General features: G+C 38.4%; 2 protein-coding genes across 6 annotated transcripts in view; both read left to right on the top strand.

Moving 5' to 3' along the window:
* Window positions 1-1171, top strand: part of znf143b (zinc finger protein 143b) — a 49894-nt gene extending 48723 nt beyond the window's left edge. For all 5 annotated transcript variants that reach the window (XM_061720774.1, XM_061720777.1, XM_061720776.1 and 2 more), the window contains exon 15: window positions 593-1171. In XM_061720774.1, the coding sequence (XP_061576758.1) occupies window positions 593-676 (84 nt within the window). In that variant the 3' untranslated portion in view covers window positions 677-1171. The remainder of the gene's footprint in view (window positions 1-592) is intronic.
* A 2128-nt stretch (window positions 1172-3299) lies between these two features.
* Window positions 3300-17131, top strand: part of wee1 (WEE1 G2 checkpoint kinase) — a 19324-nt gene continuing 5492 nt past the window's right edge. Inside the window, exons 1-8 of the mRNA XM_061722395.1 lie at window positions 3300-4075; window positions 7716-7921; window positions 8244-8310; window positions 10805-10977; window positions 11073-11341; window positions 13232-13321; window positions 15444-15529; window positions 16721-16891. Coding sequence (XP_061578379.1) covers window positions 3650-4075; window positions 7716-7921; window positions 8244-8310; window positions 10805-10977; window positions 11073-11341; window positions 13232-13321; window positions 15444-15529; window positions 16721-16891 — 1488 coding nt within the window. The 5' untranslated portion in view covers window positions 3300-3649. The remainder of the gene's footprint in view (window positions 4076-7715; window positions 7922-8243; window positions 8311-10804; window positions 10978-11072; window positions 11342-13231; window positions 13322-15443; window positions 15530-16720; window positions 16892-17131) is intronic.

Here is a 17131-nt window from a genome sequence, read left to right as displayed (position 1 = left end):
GCAGCGGCATTTCTTTTTATTTGCGTTTCTTTAATTTTCAGCAATGGCGGGTCTCGGCCACCGTACCTATCCAATCAGAACCTTCCCAACCCCCAGACCTTAAGCGGAATTGGATAAAGCCGATCAAACGTGTTTTCCATGTAAACCTCAATTCAGAATTACTATTTCCCTGTAAACTCGAAGGAAAGTAGTATAATTCTGAATTATCAGAATCAGAATCATCTTTATTGGCCAGGTTCAAACATTGTCCAACAAGGAATTTGACTCCGGTAGTTTCGCTCTCAATGGTCTTAAAGGTAAACAATAAACAAATAAACAATAGACAAATGTGGAATTTCTATGTACAAAAATGATAAACATTTTAAGGTGCAGCAGTTTGAGGTAGTGAGAATAATTATGACCCATTTACAATTTCTACAGACAAGAATTATGCAAAAGTACAAGATAAAAAATAAAAAATTTTACAAAAGAAATAAAAAAGTGAGAGGTGCAGTAGAGTGAGGCAATTTATTAATTTATTATTTAATTGTGAATAATGAATTCTGAATGAAAACCCCTGGTGTAACCGTGGCCCCTGTGCTTGTCTCCGCAGCTCAGCGACCAGCCCTCCCTGGAGGAAGCCATCAGGATAGCCTCCCGGATACAGCAGGGGGAGTCGCCGGGCCTGGACGATTGACGGACTCATGAAGGGACAGTGGTTCTGGGGTCGCGACCTTTTCACACGGACGGTATCCCTGGGAGAAATCACGAGTCTTCCTCGCTGCTCGTCTGTTCCCTCCACTGTTAAATCTAGCTTTTATGTGTACATAGGATTTTGATAACTGGAGCTCTGCGATGCTATTTTGTCCCTCGTCCCAGAAGAAAAGGGGGGGGGGGGATGCTTTGTAATGTTTATGGTGCACAATGCACAGTGCAGTGTACAGTTAAGATTATTTCTAATTAAAAAAAAAAAAAAGTGTGACTATTTACTCTAAATGCCCATATTCATGTCTAATTTTAGTTCACTTCCACTGAATATGTTGAATAAGAAAAACGTCCAAAGGAGCAAAGAGAGAAGTCCGATTATGAACTTATTTTACGTAAAATATCAGCGCTGACCCCATGAAGGAAATATCAGCGTTTTAAACAGCCGCCACTTTTTAAAGTTTATATGCAATAAGAATGTGAAGGGTTTTTTTTTTTTTTTTTTTAAAGCCTGATGTCAAAGAAAAGGGTTTGGTTCATTTTTATTAAGGTGTTTGTTGACAAAGCGTCATATATATACGAGTCGTGGTCGGTTTGGTACTTTAGGCCCCGTTTACACGGAGCAAAAACGGTGGTGTTTTCATGCGTTTTGGCCGTTCGTTTACACGAAAATGGAGCTCAAAGTCTCCGTTTTCGCGTTTGCGTCTAAACAGAGGAAAACGGACATTTAGGCTTCAGAACGTCACATTATTTGCAACAGAAACGTCACCAGCGTCATGTGTGACACCGGTGTTTACAATTAGTTTGGCCACCGTCAATATTTTCTTGTATTTTACCTGTTTTATATTCTAAAGTCACACTTAAAAGTAACTCCACTTCTCTGTCACTCCAAACCAAAGACTCTCGTTCCGTCTTGGAAGTAAAGCCTGAATTATGGTCCCGCGTTAAATCGACGCAGAGCCTACGGCGTAGGGTACGCGGCGATGCGCGCCGTACGGTGTGTGTCGCCACGTACCCTACGCCGTAGCTCTGCGTTGGTGTAACGCGGAACCATAAATCAGCCTTAACTGGAAGCCTTAACGTGTCATTTGTTGATGTTTTTTCCAGGATTCTGATTGGCTGGCATGACGTTAACAGCGTATTCATGCGGATTTGTGTAAACAAAGAGATTTTGAAAACGATCTCGTGTAAATGATGGAATTTTTCAAAACGTAGAGGGGGAAATATCCGTTTTTGTAAATACCCGGCTACGTGTAAACGGGGCCTTAGTCTGGTTCCAGGTGACAGAGCCCGTCAGGTCCGGGCTGTGATTGACAGGAGGGGGCGTGTCCCTCCCAGCCAGTCAGTGGAAACAGGAACAATCCCCTGATGTCACAGGGGGACGTGTTCCAATAATTATAACCTCCACTCTTCCACACAGATATTCGTCTTATTTGACGAGGGGGTGTCAATTGTTAGGAATTTGGAAGAAGTCTTTCTCAAATAATGGTTTAAAGATGTGAGAGCTGTGTGTGAAGTCCAGCAAGTACGGTCCAAAACCCCACTGAGCTCCAGTGGAGCCGGGAAACGAAGGAGAAATACAAAAATAAATACCACATTTAAACGTAGACTTAACCAGTTAATGATGGATATTTGATTTGATGCAATGCCCTGTGACTTTTATTTTATTTTTTTTACAAAAAAAATAGATAAATAAAACAACCTGTTGTATTATAATCATGAAAAATATTTTAGAAACTGTAAAAGACAAAATTGGGGACGTTTTTTAATTTCAATGCAGCATAAACACACACACACACACACACACACACACACACATATATATATATATATATATATATATATATATATATATATATATATATATATATATATATTTGCTTACTATTATATAAATAATACAACTTTACTACACACGCAGAACCATTTTTTACAGCCACACATTTATTACTATATATACATTTATTACTACATTTCATATATTTGTATACATATATATATACACATGTGTATATGTATGTGTGTGTATATATATATATATATATATATATATATATATACACACATACATACAAATATACGCAGATCGACGTTTTAGCGTTTCTTACGTGGGTTTCGGATCTTTATTTTGTATATATTTTTTTCTATATACATATTTATATATATATATATATATATATATATATATATATATATATATATATATACATATATATTTTATATATTATACATATATATTTTCCCATATATATGTATGTATATATATATATATATATATATATATATATATATTTTTATATATATACACACATATATTTTATATATTTTTTTAATATTTAAATATATATATGTATATATATATATAGATTTTTTTTCCAAATAGATATTTTTTTATTAAAAACGTATGTTTCTGATCTTTCCTCCGCTTCTTTGAACGCGCCGCCTTCACAATGCGCGCATGCGCTTTCCTCCCTCTCCTCCACGTCCCAGGTGCGCGTTCGCGCCAAGACCTCACTCACGCACGGCCATCCATGACGTCACTCCCCGAAACTTCCAAGCGACGCCCCTCTTTCAAATCCCGGACGCGGGCGCTGATTGGCCCGCCGCGGAACCACGTGACCAACGGTCGCGGGAAGTGCCAGCGCCACGCTCGTGACGGGATCCCGAACTTCGTGACTCATTCAAACTTCTCCGTAAACATTGCGACGCCTTTTTTTTTTTTTTTATTTAAGTGCCGGACACCGACACCCAGGAGTTTGTTTTTTAATTTAAATCCGTTAGTTTCAAACTAACTCGGGACTATTTTCTGCCAACGCCGGTTCTTTCGCTGCAGCCATTTATTTCTCTGCGCCGCATGGGCGTGTAGGGACCGACCAAACTAAAAAAAATAGTTGTTTCTGCAGACTGAATTACCGTGGTACCTTGACTTAAAGGTACGTGTTTGGGTGTAGTTTTGTGGGGGCAGATGTCGGGTCTGGGCCGCCAGCAGCGGCCGCTGCGCCAGCGGCTGCAGTTCACCAGCAGCGACGGCGAGGACGAGCTGAACAGCACGGGCGGAGAGTCGGGCTTCACGGAGCTGGACTCGCCCCGGCGGGGGCCCGCGGGCACCAGGGGGGGCACCAGCAGCCCGCTGCTGGACCGCTCCGGCGGCGGGGACGGCGGGGACGAGGTGGAGCTCTGGGGCGAGGACGAGGAGGAGGACGGGGAGGACAGCTTCGGATCCCCGGACCTAACCGGGCACGGCGGGTCCCCGCGGATGTGCCGCGGCCGGGGCTCGCCGCAGCGGTGCTTCGCCCCGGCGGAGGGATCCCCGACCCCGGACCCCCCCGACACTCCCCCGCACAAAACCTTCAGGAAGCTGCGGCTGTTCGACACGCCGCACACCCCCAAGGTACGGTTATATTAAATACACATTAATATCCCCCCGAGGGCAGTTTCTGGGACTATTCTGGGCTTTATTGACACCAAAAACATGAAGCTGGTTTCAGCCTCGGTATCAGTGGGTGTGTTTCCATTTTCCGGTTAGGGCAGGTTTAAATATCCAAGTGAGTGAAAGTGCTTCATGTAAACAACCAGATAAAACACGTTTTTGTCTGAAAGACATTTTAAATGTATTATATATATATATATATATATATATATATATATATGAGAAACTTTTAAAATGACATTTTGACCCTTTGATTTCGAACTGAAGAAGATAAGCATCTTGTTTTATTCTGACTAGTGTAGTGTGAGTGCATTTTAATGTGTTTTGTGTAAAAAAAAAAAACAAATAACAAATTTTGATCTAAAAGAAATTTTAGATGTATTTTTATATATATATATATATATATATATATATATATATATATATATATACACATTTTAACTGAACTGAAGAAAATAAGCATCTTATTTTATTCTGACCAGTGTGACCTGTATGTAAGTCCATTTAATATCTTATTACAAACAAAATACATTTATAGTAAAACGTTTAAATCAGAGTGTCAGGACGGAACTTACCTTTCCAAATGTTGAGAAAACATATATTCTAAAGGGAACAAAACCATAGCGTTACAGTTATTACAGTCAGAACACACAGTAATATTGAATAACTGCCAGATATTGAAAGTTGAAGTTACTTTGGGACAAGAATGGGCAGAAGCACTGATTCTTTGCACATTTGACAATTCTACAGCCATAAAATCAAAATAAATCCCTGAATATAATTACAGTGGTAAAAGGGTTAAAGTGCTTCGTGTAAACAACCAGATAAAACACATTTTGGTCTAAAAGAAATCAAAGTAGCGTATGATCACGTGAAAAACTTTTAAAATTAAGTTTTGACGTTTTTACCCTTTGATTTCAAACTGAATTGAACAGTTTGAAATCAAATGAGCATCTTGTTTTATTCTGACTATTGTGACCCATTTAAAGTCCTTCGTGCAAACAACCAGATAAACCCCTTTTTGTCTAAAATAAAGCAAACTAGCTGATGATCCCGTGACAAACTTTTAAAATAAAGTTTTGACACTTGATTTCAAACTGAACTGAAGAAAATAAGCATCTGGTTTTATTCTGATCAGTGTGATGCAAGTCAAGTAAAAAAACAGATAAAACAAGTTTTTGTCTAAGACATTTTAGATGTTTAATATATAGATATACATGAGGACATTTTGACCCTTTGACACTTTATTTCAAAACTGAACTGAAGAAAATAAGCATCTTATTTTATTCTGACCAGTGTGACCCAGATTTCAGTCCAGTTAAAGTGCTTTGTGTAAAAAAACCAGATAAAACATTTTGGTCTAATATAAAGCAAACTAGCTGACTATAACTGACAAACTTTTAATTACATTTTTGACTTTTTTTTTTTTTTTTTGGAACTTAATTTTTATTTAGTTTTCAACAACAATACACCACATACATTTTCTTCTTTCTTTTTCCTTTTTTCAGCTGCATACACCATCTTTACACATTATACTTAAGTATTAAGCAAATAAAACAAGAGAAAAACAACAACATAATTATTCACTCCAAAATATACGTATATAATAACAAACCCATAAATAAAAAAAAAAGAAACAGTAAGGTCAATAATAATAATTGTCCATTCCAAGACACAACGGTGTGTATAGAAAGCAGGCACCATATTTACTCTAGAAAAAATTGGCATGTGTATAAAATCTGTGTACAAAGGGAATCATTTTTGACATTTTGACCATCTGATTTCAAATTGAACTGTGGAAGAAAATAAGCATCTTATTTTATTCTGACCAGTATGACCCAGATTTCAGTCCAGTTAAAGTGCTTCTAGACAGACACGCCTCTTTGTGTTTTATTTTCCATTATTTTATCAATATTATGAGGACTAAGAAGTATTCTTCAGTTGTATTAGTACAAGAGACACTTGAGACGAGTGTTTGTTTTGCATTTGAGAGCCTCTATTTCTCTATTTATGGGAGTCGGGTTTGCTGCAGGTTTGAATTTCAGAAAGAAACAGCCTCCAAAATGCAATAAAACAATGTGGGAGTCGCCCCCTGCTCCACATTTTTGGCTTAACTTCAGAGAAAAATACACTAATAATAAAATCAATTACATCATATTTTATTTGTTTTGAAAACAGCAGCATAAAACAAACAAAACTCTTAAATAAGAGCAGTTGTGTCTTTAGTTTGGATTCATTGTGTTACCTGGAAGGTTTTGAAATGATTGACCTGAGTTTCTGTCAAACATCCAACCTGAAGCCAACTTCACCACCTTTACTTAATTTAACTCCTTAAAGAGTTAAATCTGCCCTTTAAAGGTGCAAAACAGATGGTTTTAACTTTGATTGACGAGACGAGAGGCCGCTCAGACGTTTTATTGGCCTGAAACTCCGTCCAGGTGGTTTTTGCTGCGTCCGTTACGTCCCAGTGACCCACTTAATGAATAACCGGGAGAACTGGAAGGTGCTGTAGTCGTTGCGTAACCAGCACACACAGTTCTGGGTGTCGGTGCGTCTGGAGGCCGACCAGGTTTATTCCAGGTTGTTATGAACTAAAGTGTGACGTCACTACCAGGGTTATAATAGTTCTGAATTTTTCATTTTAGTTTAGTTTTATTTCGTTTTGACTTTTTCTCCTTCAATTCAGTTAGTTTTAATTAGTTTTTAGTGTGGGTTTGCTAGTTTTTATTAGTTTTTATATTTTCAAAAATGCTTAGTTTTAGTTTAGTTTTTATTAGTTTTAGTTACATTTTTATTAGTTTTAATTTAGTTTTTATTAGTTTTAGTTTTTATTAGTTTTAGTTTAGTTTTTATTAGTTTTAGTTTAGTTTTTATTAGTTTTAGTTTAGTTTTTATTAGTTTTAGTTTAGTTTTTATTAGTTTTAGTTTAGTTTTTATTAGTTTTAGTTTAGTTTTTATTAGTTTTAGTTTAGTTTTTATTAGTTTTAGTTTAGTTTTTATTGGTTTTAGTTTAGTTTTTATTGGTTTTAGTTTAGTTTTTATTAGTTTTAGTTTAGTTTTTATTAGTTTTAGTTTAGTTTTTATTAGTTTTAGTTTAGTTTTTATTAGTTTTAGTTTTAGTTTTTATTAGTTTTAGTTTTTATTAGTTTTAGTTTTAGTTTTTATTAGTTTTAGTTTTAGTTTTTATTAGTTTTAGTTTAGTTTTTGTTAGTTTTAGTTTAGTTTTTATTAGTTTTAGTTTAGTTTTTATTAGTTTTAGTTTTGACGTCACGGACCGTGAGGCGTTCAGGTGCCGTACCTGCCAGTTGGAAATAAACGGCCAGAGCAGAATAAATTGATCAAACCAAGAGTCTTATATTGACAGGGACGAAAACGGAGGAAATTATATCTATAATTTCAGTTTGTTTTCGTTAGTTTTCTAAACACGCAATATAGTTTCAGTTAGTTATCGTTTTTGTATTTAGTTCAGTTAACGAAATAGTTTTTTCAATTTTAGTTTTCGTTCTTTCGTTCGTTTTCGTGAAGATAATAACTGTGGTCACTACGTGCTGCTTCTTCTTCTTCTGTGTCTGTGATTAACGGAGCCGTTTGTCCCCCCCAGAGCCTGCTGTCCAGAGCCCGGGCCTCGGACTCGCTCACGTCCAGCCGGAGAGTCGCCCTCTTCAAGAATGTGGAGTCTCCGGGAAAGTCGCTGCGGCGCCGCCAGCAGGCCCCGCTGGTCAACATTAACCCCTTCACCCCCGACGCCATGCTCATCCAGTCGGCCACGCAGCAGCGCAACAACAGGAAGCGCGCCCACTGGGACGAGTACGTAGCTCTGTTTATCTTTATCACCCCCGTACCTGAACCCCAGAGGCGCCAGCAGATGCTGCGGCGCCGCTTTAACACCTGCACGTGTCACTGATCTCACACGGGGCCGAGCCTTTTGTCTCGGCCAGCAGATACGTTAAAGTCGTTGCTGAGGCCAGATGGAGGCGTGGTGGGACTGGGTGGGACTGGGGGGGGAGTTGGCTGGAAACCAGGACCTCATGGTCGCTGCTGAACCATGTGCTTGTGGAGCCCTCGCTGGCGCCCCCTGCTGGCCAGACCTCTAACGGCAGCCGTGTGTGTGTGTGTGTGTGTGTTGCAGCTCCTGCGGAGAAGACATGGAGGCGAGTGACGGAGAAGGCGTGGACGAGGTCCTCCCGCCGCCCAAGGTGACTATCCTCATATCAACAGTCTATTTATATCTATATATATGTGTATATATTAGGGATGGGCGGTATGGATTAAAAAATGTATCACGATAATTTCTGGCATTTATAACGATAAAAATTACAATAAAAAAATACAAATTCAACTCCACCTTTGTAACTATAAATCTATCTCACTCTCAGATCCACCATGTTTGTTACACAAAAACGTCATCAATGGGAATTTATTCTTTCTTTCTTTCTTTCTTTCTTTCTTTCTTTCTTTCTTTCTTTCTTTCTTTCTTTCTTTCTTTCTTTCTTTCTTTCTTTCTTTCTTTCTTTCTTTCTTTCTTTCTGGCTCATTTCCTTCCTTCTTTCCTCCTGCTCTCTCTGGCTCATTTCCTTCCTTCTTCTTCTTTTCTCCCTTCCTTCCTTCTTTCCTTGTTTTCTTCCTTCCTTCCTTCCAAAAATCAGCTTTACACAAAAACATCAACGGGAATTTATCGTTTTTACCGCGAGATGACAAATTATTTTTTTGGCGGTTTATCGTGAACGGTAAAATATCGCCCATTCCTACTGCAAACTTATATAAAATTAGACAAGGATAAAAACTTCACTTTTTCTCTTTGGTTTATCACAATTTGCTCAGGCATTTGAACATTCACAATTTTTCTGACACTGGAAATGCATGCTGGGAGGTCTTAGCTATCCATCGAGACCAGGATTATGCATATTGTCCTTATAATTGTGGAGATATTGTTGATTTAACTTGGATAGGCCTGTTCAGGTGAAATTCACCTCCAAAATCCCCGGAGGTGAACAGGTTAACGTCTCTAAGGTGGTGACAGGCCACGCCCCCTCGGCCACGCCCCCTGCCCCGCCCACCAGGAAGTGATGAAGCTGATTCTGATGTAAACGACCCAGAAACTGTCGGCTGGATCGGCCAGTTTTTATCTGAAAGCTTTGAAGTTGATCTGGTTTCTGCCGGTCCGGGACCAGGTCTTTATTATCCTAAGAAAAGCAGAACTTAGCAAGGAAGTCGGTTTTAGTTAGTTGGTTTATTCTGAAATTCTTGTTTTATTCTGAGTGTAAAATGGAATATTTTTTGTTGTTTGGTTCTGGCTGGTTTCAACAATTTATGGGTTGAAATCCATTAGATCTCAGATCATTTTAGTTTAGATTTAGTTGTGTTTTACTTGTAAAGATTGTATTTTATTGTTTTATGTGTGCAATGGGTGCGTTTACATGGGAAACACCTAATTCCGAATGAAAATGGCCATTCCGAATTAAACTTAATTCTGAAGTAAGTGGCTGGTTTATTCCGATTTTAAATCCAAATAGAATAATTCCAGATCATGTAAACACTCATTCCTCTTTGAATTAATTCCGGTCTTTCTTTCTGCTCGTTCCCTCCCCCGTCTGTCTCCATGATCTTATATTCCACTGGGCTGGTTTTCCAAACAAAGTTTCAAGATGCAGCAGCAGTAAACGCTGGTCAAGAGCAGAGAACATTTATTTAATAAATAGCTTGGAGGATCTGGAAATAATTAAAAGAACAGATGGAAACAGGAAACATCAAAATTGTGAGCTTTTCAAAGTTGTAGCGGCTAAGTTTGTTTTTCTTCCGGTAGATGTAACTTCGGAATTACTATTTCCATGTAAACTCGAAGGAAAATAGTTTAATTCTGAATTATTTAATTTGGAATAATTAATTCCGAATTAAAAAACATCATGTAACCGTGGCCACTGTTGGACCCCAGGAAGAATAGTCTTCCCTGCAGTGAGGACTAATGGGGATCCGTCATAAATAAATAAATGTTTATAAATAAAAGTTTTTTTTTTTTTTGATCAAATTTCAGTTTTTTTACCATTGGAAAAATTTACTTTGGAAAAATAATACGTGGTCATATTTTTCAAGAATTTTGATTTCCATTATTTTCAATACTGGAGAATTTTTATTATATATATATTTATTATTTACCGTATATGTATATATGTATGTATGTATGTATGTATGTATATATATATATATATATATATATATATATATATATATATATATATATATACTAGGAATGGGTGATATTTTACCGTTCACGATAAACCGTCAAAAAAATTCCCCACAGTAAGAATTTATCATCTCACGGTAAAAATGATAAATTCCTGTTGATGTTTTTGTGTAAAGCAGATTTTTTGAAAGGGAGAAAGAAAGAAAGATATGAGCCTAAAAGAAAGTATAGTTTGATATCGCTGTTGCTCCCATTATATATTTTTTTTATTTATTTTTTTAAATATTTATTTAATTTTGTTCTCCCTTAATGTATTTTTTTTTTCCCTAGGGTAATTATGGGGAGGGTAGGAATGTGGGTAGAATAGAAGTCATAAATGTGAAAATGTGAATTGTGAAAATTATTGTGAAATAAAAAGATATTTAAAAAAAAAAAAAAAAAAAACTTTGAGCCAAGACAAAAAGCCTGTAAAAAAATAAATAAATGAATAAATAAACCTTGCCCCCCAGCGGATCACCATGATGGAGAGCAACATGATGTCCCGCTACGCCTCCGAGTTCCTGGAGCTGGAGAAGATCGGCTGCGGGGAGTTCGGCGCCGTCTTCAAGTGCGTGAAGAGACTGGACGGCTGCATCTACGCCATCAAGAGGTCCAAGAAGCCGCTGGCCGGGTCGGTCGACGAGTAAGTGGGGCCGCCCAAGAGCTGAATCCAGGTGCGTTGTGGTCCTTTAACGGGGGAACTGTGACGAACTAAGAGTCCGCCCGTGTCGTCTTTAGGCAGAACGCGCTGCGGGAGGTGTACGCCCACGCCGTGCTGGGCCAGCACCCCCACGTGGTCCGCTACTACTCGGCCTGGGCCGAGGACGACCACATGCTGATCCAGAACGAGTACTGCAACGGCGGCACGCTGTCGGACACGGTGGCCGAGAACTACCGGCACCTCAACTTCCTGTCGGAGCTGGAGCTCAAGGACCTGCTGCTGCAGGTGGCGCAGGGCCTGCGCTACATCCACTCCACCGCGCTGGTGCACATGGACATCAAGCCCAGTGAGTGTTCACACTTTATACACAAATAAGTTAAAAACACTAATACAGATAGCTCTGGGGAGTCCCAGTTTACAAACCTCTATTGATTGCTAACTGTAGCTTATGAATAGGGGCCAATTCACACAGCAAAACTATAAATTACACAGATACATAGAATTACCTTATAGGGCTGGGCGATATGGACCAAAAGTCATATCTCGATATTTTCTAGCTGAATGTTGATACTCGATATATATCTCGATATTTTTTCTGTGCCTTAATTGGGGTTTCCCCCAAAGCATTATAGCATAGCATCTCTGTTAGCTTCATTTTTTTCTGATCAAACCCTTAAAAAAACAGTCAGTTTTAATACAAAGCCTCGTGCCAAATGTCACACAGGTTCCTTGATTAACAGAGGTCTGCACAATATCAACATGTATAAAACAAATGAAATAAAAATAAACTGCCTGCATATATAGAATAAACATGCTTCTTGAATAAAATAAAACAAATATCCCTTTCCTGCATAACAATTAAATTCAAATACACTGTGCAATTAATACAATGTGTAACAGGCAGACTTTTCCACTGAGGTTGACAGTTGTGCAAATAACAAAACATTTGTGCAAATCTCAAATAAAACATTCAAGTCAATTTGTCACAAAATAAGCTATATCAAAATCATTAAAAAAAAAAATGTAAAAAAAAAAATTTCTTTTTTTTTTTCTAAATCGATATAAACGATATTGTCTCGTACCATATCGTGTTTGAAAATATATCTATATATATTAAAATCTCGATATATCGCCCAGCCCTATTACCTTATAACCTAAAAAAAAGAAAAAAAAACACAGACAATAAAACTAGGGCTGGGTTTCGATTCAAATGTCAAGATTCGATTCCGATTCTTAATATTCAGAATCAATTATCATGATTCGATTCGATATTGATTTGGCTTAGTGTTAATTAAAATATTCAGGCTGTTGCCTGAATTATATGACTGTAAAATAACTAGTGAAATAATAATTTCACAATAATTATTGTGAAATAAGAAATAAATAACTCAAACAGGCCTTTCAATAACCATTTAAAGTGCAAAAAAGAAAGAAATTGCAACAGTTCATGCAGTAAACAAATCATTTTAGCTTATCTCATTTATTCTGTCACCACGCACACATACAGTATTGCCATGAATCACCTGGCATTTTTCAGAAGTGTCATGACAAACTGTGTGTCCGACTACTGGGATTAAAGTTCACCTGGCGAGGAAATAAAAAATATATCTTTAGACATAAGAATTGATTTTTAGGAATTAATATGAGAATCGATTTAGAATCGGAAAATCGATTTTTTTTCAACACAGGCCTAAATAAAACCCTGAAACCTCCTAAGAGTTCCTAGATACAAAGATATTCTTGTAAAAATAAAACATCAGGTATTCGTACATAAACATTGACAGATAGTTTTAGATTTAGACATCATTTGAGAAAGAAAGAAAGAAAGAAAGAAAGAAAGAAAGAAAGAAAGAAAGAAAGAAAGAAAGAAAGAAAGAAAGAAAGATCGATCGATCTGAGAGCTTGAGTCATTCCAGTTTTGCAGTACAGGTGTAACTAATTACATAATGTAATAAGAAGAGACATAATTTAATAACAATTTTTGTTTTAGTCTCTTTTTGAAAACTGAGAGCGATCCAGACTCTTTTCTAGCATCTCAATCTCATTCCAAATGTTTAGACCTTTACAGGTTACACTGAAACTTGTACATTTCAGTTTCCTTTTCTCTTTTAAAAGTTGTTTTCCCCTTGTGGCGTGTTCATGAGTGACCCGGGCCGGACCCGGGCTGGACCCGAGCACCTTCGGGGTGGCCCACGGTTCCCGGTCTGATACTAAAGTCCTCGTCTCTTCTCCTCAGGCAACATCTTCATGTCCCGTAAGTCGGTGGCGAGTCTGGACGAGTGCGACGACGACGACGGACTCACGACCAGCGTCGTCTACAAGATCGGTGAGCCGCCGGAAACCGTCCTCCTTCCTGTTAAAACCTGTCAATCAGAGTTGCTTTCCTCGTTGGGTGAAGGTTAAATAGAGGTCGGGTGGAGTAGGGCTGGGGATCCATTCAAATGTCAAGAATCGATTCGATTCTTAAGATTCAGAATCGATTATCACGATTCGATTCCGTTATTGATTTGGGTTAGTGTTATTAAAACAGTTTTTTGAGCTGTTGCATGAATTATATGACTGTAGTTCTGCAACATATTAATACTAGTATTATATTGAGATTAAACAGCAAGTATTGCAGCTAATGATGCTGTAAGGACCAATCAGCTCCCAGAATGCTGATAGAACTGAAACAGAAACATCGTGGGTCAGAATTACCAAACAGATCCAGGGAGGAAACAGAGACGGATGAAATCGCTTTTATTTTTTCTCACATTCCGTTTTTATTTGTTCCATTTTCGGTCTATTTTGGTTTTAAATTTTTGAGCATTTGGTTTTTAGCATTTTTTGCAAATGTAACCCCAAGACAGTATATAAAGTAATGAAATATAGACAATTTATGCAATTATAACCTAACACTTTAATGTTTTCATACCTTTAAACATATTTAAAGGCAAAAACATGGCACCAGTTATTCTCGTGTCCAACAAAACATTCCTTTTTTGGGGATAAACAAAAAAATAACCAGAAGTTGTAATGTAATGATGAATAAAAAAAACATAAATAAATAAAAGAAAAAAAAAAGAAAAAAATCGGTCTTAAGACATATGAATTTTTAGGAATTAATATTAGAATCGATTTAGAATTGGGAAATCGATTTTTTTCAACACAGGCCTAGGGTGGAGGAAAAGTTGCTTTCGTCAACGAAAATGCTGGTCATGTGTAGAGATGCACCGATCGGTTTCGGCCCGATACTGCCCCTATCGGTTTTGATCGGAAAATAATTAGTGATGCACCGATTGTTCGGTAACCGAAATTGTTCGGCCGAAAATGGCCAAAAAAACACTTTCGGTGTTCGGTGGAATAAGTGGGAAAAAAACGAACAATTAATAACGGCGTTGTAATATAAGGAAATAAACTGGCCGCTCCGTAACTGTTGCGCACCACATAAATCGGTGGCCAACCAAAAAGTAACCACGTAAGAATTTAACTAACATTCACCAGGAGATGGAACCAAAACAACATAATGCTGGGAAATTAAAACATGTTCAGTTTTTTATGTTCAATAAATATTTTCTACCTTGTAATTTTGTAAAAGATTTTTTTCTTTTAAAAGCCTAAATCAAATGTATTTGATTTATGAAATGGTGAAAAAATTGGCAAAATAAATGAAAAACTGCTGAAGAACCATGTTCGGTATTGTTCGGTATTCGGCCAAGTGTTTATTATTATTTTCGGTTTCGGCCACAAATTTTCATTTCGGTGCATCACTAGAAAATAATAGTTCACATCAGCCGATCAGATGACGTTTACAGCAACAAACCGCCGCCAGCGCTGCGTTCCCAAACCTCAGACCGAGGTCTCCTAAGGGGGCGTGACCGGTACGGGAGTTCTACGATGTCTGAAAAGGACAACAAAGGTGTTTACAAAGCAGAAACCCCGAGGAGGAATGTTACAAAATAATTTCTACACAACGAAGCTGATAAGACATGTGAAAGTTTCTCACATCGAGCAGTGTATTGAGTTTTCAAAGTCGGCTGCCGCTAAGGCAGAGAGAGAACGCTGCTATCTTCGCTGAGCGTAACAGAGACCTAGAAACGACAGCAGCAACAGCAAGACAAGCAACAGCCATCTTTTAGAAAGAGATGGGGAGAAATGTGGAAAAATAAATATGTTGTAAACTCAAATGAAAGTCTTCTGTATCTGGAATGAATGTATTCTCCAGTCTATAAGGTAACAATAATATAATAATAAGATAACCTTGTTTGAATTGTAAAATGGGTTTGGATCAATACAATCTTTGACTAAAACTAGACTAAAATGGACAATTCTGACTAAAATAAGACTAAAATGCTCAGACTTTTAGTCGACTGACACTTGCCACGACTAAAAGGAGAATGAACGTGACTAGAACAAGACTAGACTGAAACTAAAAGCCAGTAAAATAATGTGTGATGTTGGTCCTGCAGGTGATCTGGGTCACGTGACGACGGTGAACAACCCCCAGGTGGAGGAGGGCGACAGCAGATACCTGGCTAACGAGGTCCTGCAGGAGGTGGGTCTTCAGAGCCGCTGGTCCGGGCCTGTAGCCGGGCCTCTAACCCCGTTAGTTTGAACCCCCAGCCCGGTAGGAATGGACGATATTTTACCGTTCACGATAAACCGTCAAAAAAATCCCTCACGATAAGAATTTGTATCTCACGGTAAAAATGATAAATTCACGTTTATGATGTTTTTGTAGGAAGGAAGGAAGGAAGGAAGGAAGGAAGGAAGGAAGGAAGGAAGGAAGGAAGGAAGGAAGGAAGGAAGGAAGGAAGGAAGGAAGGAAGGAAGGAAGGAAGGAAGGAAGGAAGGAAGGAAGGAAGGAAGGAAGGAAGGAAGGAAGGAAGGAAGGAAGGAAGGAAGGAAGGAAGGAAGGAAGGAAGGAAGGAAGGAAGGAAGGAAGGAAGGGAGGGAGGGAGGGAGGGAGGGAGGGAGGGAAAAAAGAAGGAAGGAAGGAAGGAAGGAAGGGAAAAAAGAAGGAAGGAAGGGAAAAAAGAAGGAAGGAAGGAAGGGAAAAAAGAAGGAAGGAAGGAAGGGAAAAAAGAAGGAAGGAAGGAAGGGAAAAAAGAAGGAAGGAAGGAAGGAAGGGAAAAAAGAAGGAAGGAAGGAAGGAAGGGAAAAAAGAAGGAAGGAAGGAAGGAAGGGAAAAAAGAAGGAAGGAAGGAAGGAAGGGAAAAAAGAAGGAAGGAAGGAAGGAAGGGAAAAAAGAAGGAAGGAAGGAAGGAAGGGAAAAAAGAAGGAAGGAAGGAAGGAAGGGAAAAAAGAAGGAAGGAAGGAAGGAAGGGAAAAAAGAAGGAAGGAAGGAAGGAAGGGAAAAAAGAAGGAAGGAAGGAAGGAAGGGAAAAAAGAAGGAAGGAAGGAAGGAAGGGAAAAAGGAAGGAAGGGAAAAAGAAAGAAAGAAAGAAAGATAGAAGGATAAATTCCCGTTGATACGTTTTTGTGTAACAAACATGGCGGATCTGAGAGAGAGATAGATTTATAGTTACAAAGATGGAGTTGAATTGGTATTTTTTTTATCGTTATTTTTATCGTTATCGGGATAAATGCCAGAAATGATCGTGATCATTTTTTTAGTCCATACCGCCCATCCCTACCGGCTGGTCTCTAACCTGGACCCCTAGCCTCTAACCCGTTAGTTTGAACCCCCTGCCCGGTCCCTAACCCCCCCCCTAGCCTCTAACCCCCCGTCTCCTCTGCCCCCCAGAACTACAGCTGCCTGACCAAGGCCGACATCTTTGCGCTGGCGCTGACGGTGGTGGGGGCCTCGGGGGCCGAGCCGTTGCCTAGCAACGGGGAGAAGTGGCACGAGATCCGGAGAGGGAAGCTGCCCTCCATCCCTCAGGTCATCTCTGCAGAGTTCCTGGGGCTGCTCAAGGTAACCACGGCAACCGCTTTATGTCCATTTGATTGACTTCATGCTTGTTTAATGAACGTCAATTTCACACATTTTATTTATTTTTTTAATTAATTTATTTTAAATATAGATTCAAAGGATCTTTATTATTATTAAAAAAATATATATATTTGACAGCATTTTTAAAAATATTTATATACATGTTTGAATAATGGTTCCTCATTTACTAAATCTTAAAATGTTTGACATTTAAAATAAAAC

The sequence above is a fragment of the Cololabis saira genome, chromosome 5 (assembly GCF_033807715.1).
Source record: "Cololabis saira isolate AMF1-May2022 chromosome 5, fColSai1.1, whole genome shotgun sequence".
In the NCBI taxonomy this organism is placed as follows: Eukaryota; Metazoa; Chordata; class Actinopteri; order Beloniformes; family Belonidae; genus Cololabis; species Cololabis saira.
This window is presented reverse-complemented; position numbering and strand designations above follow the sequence as displayed.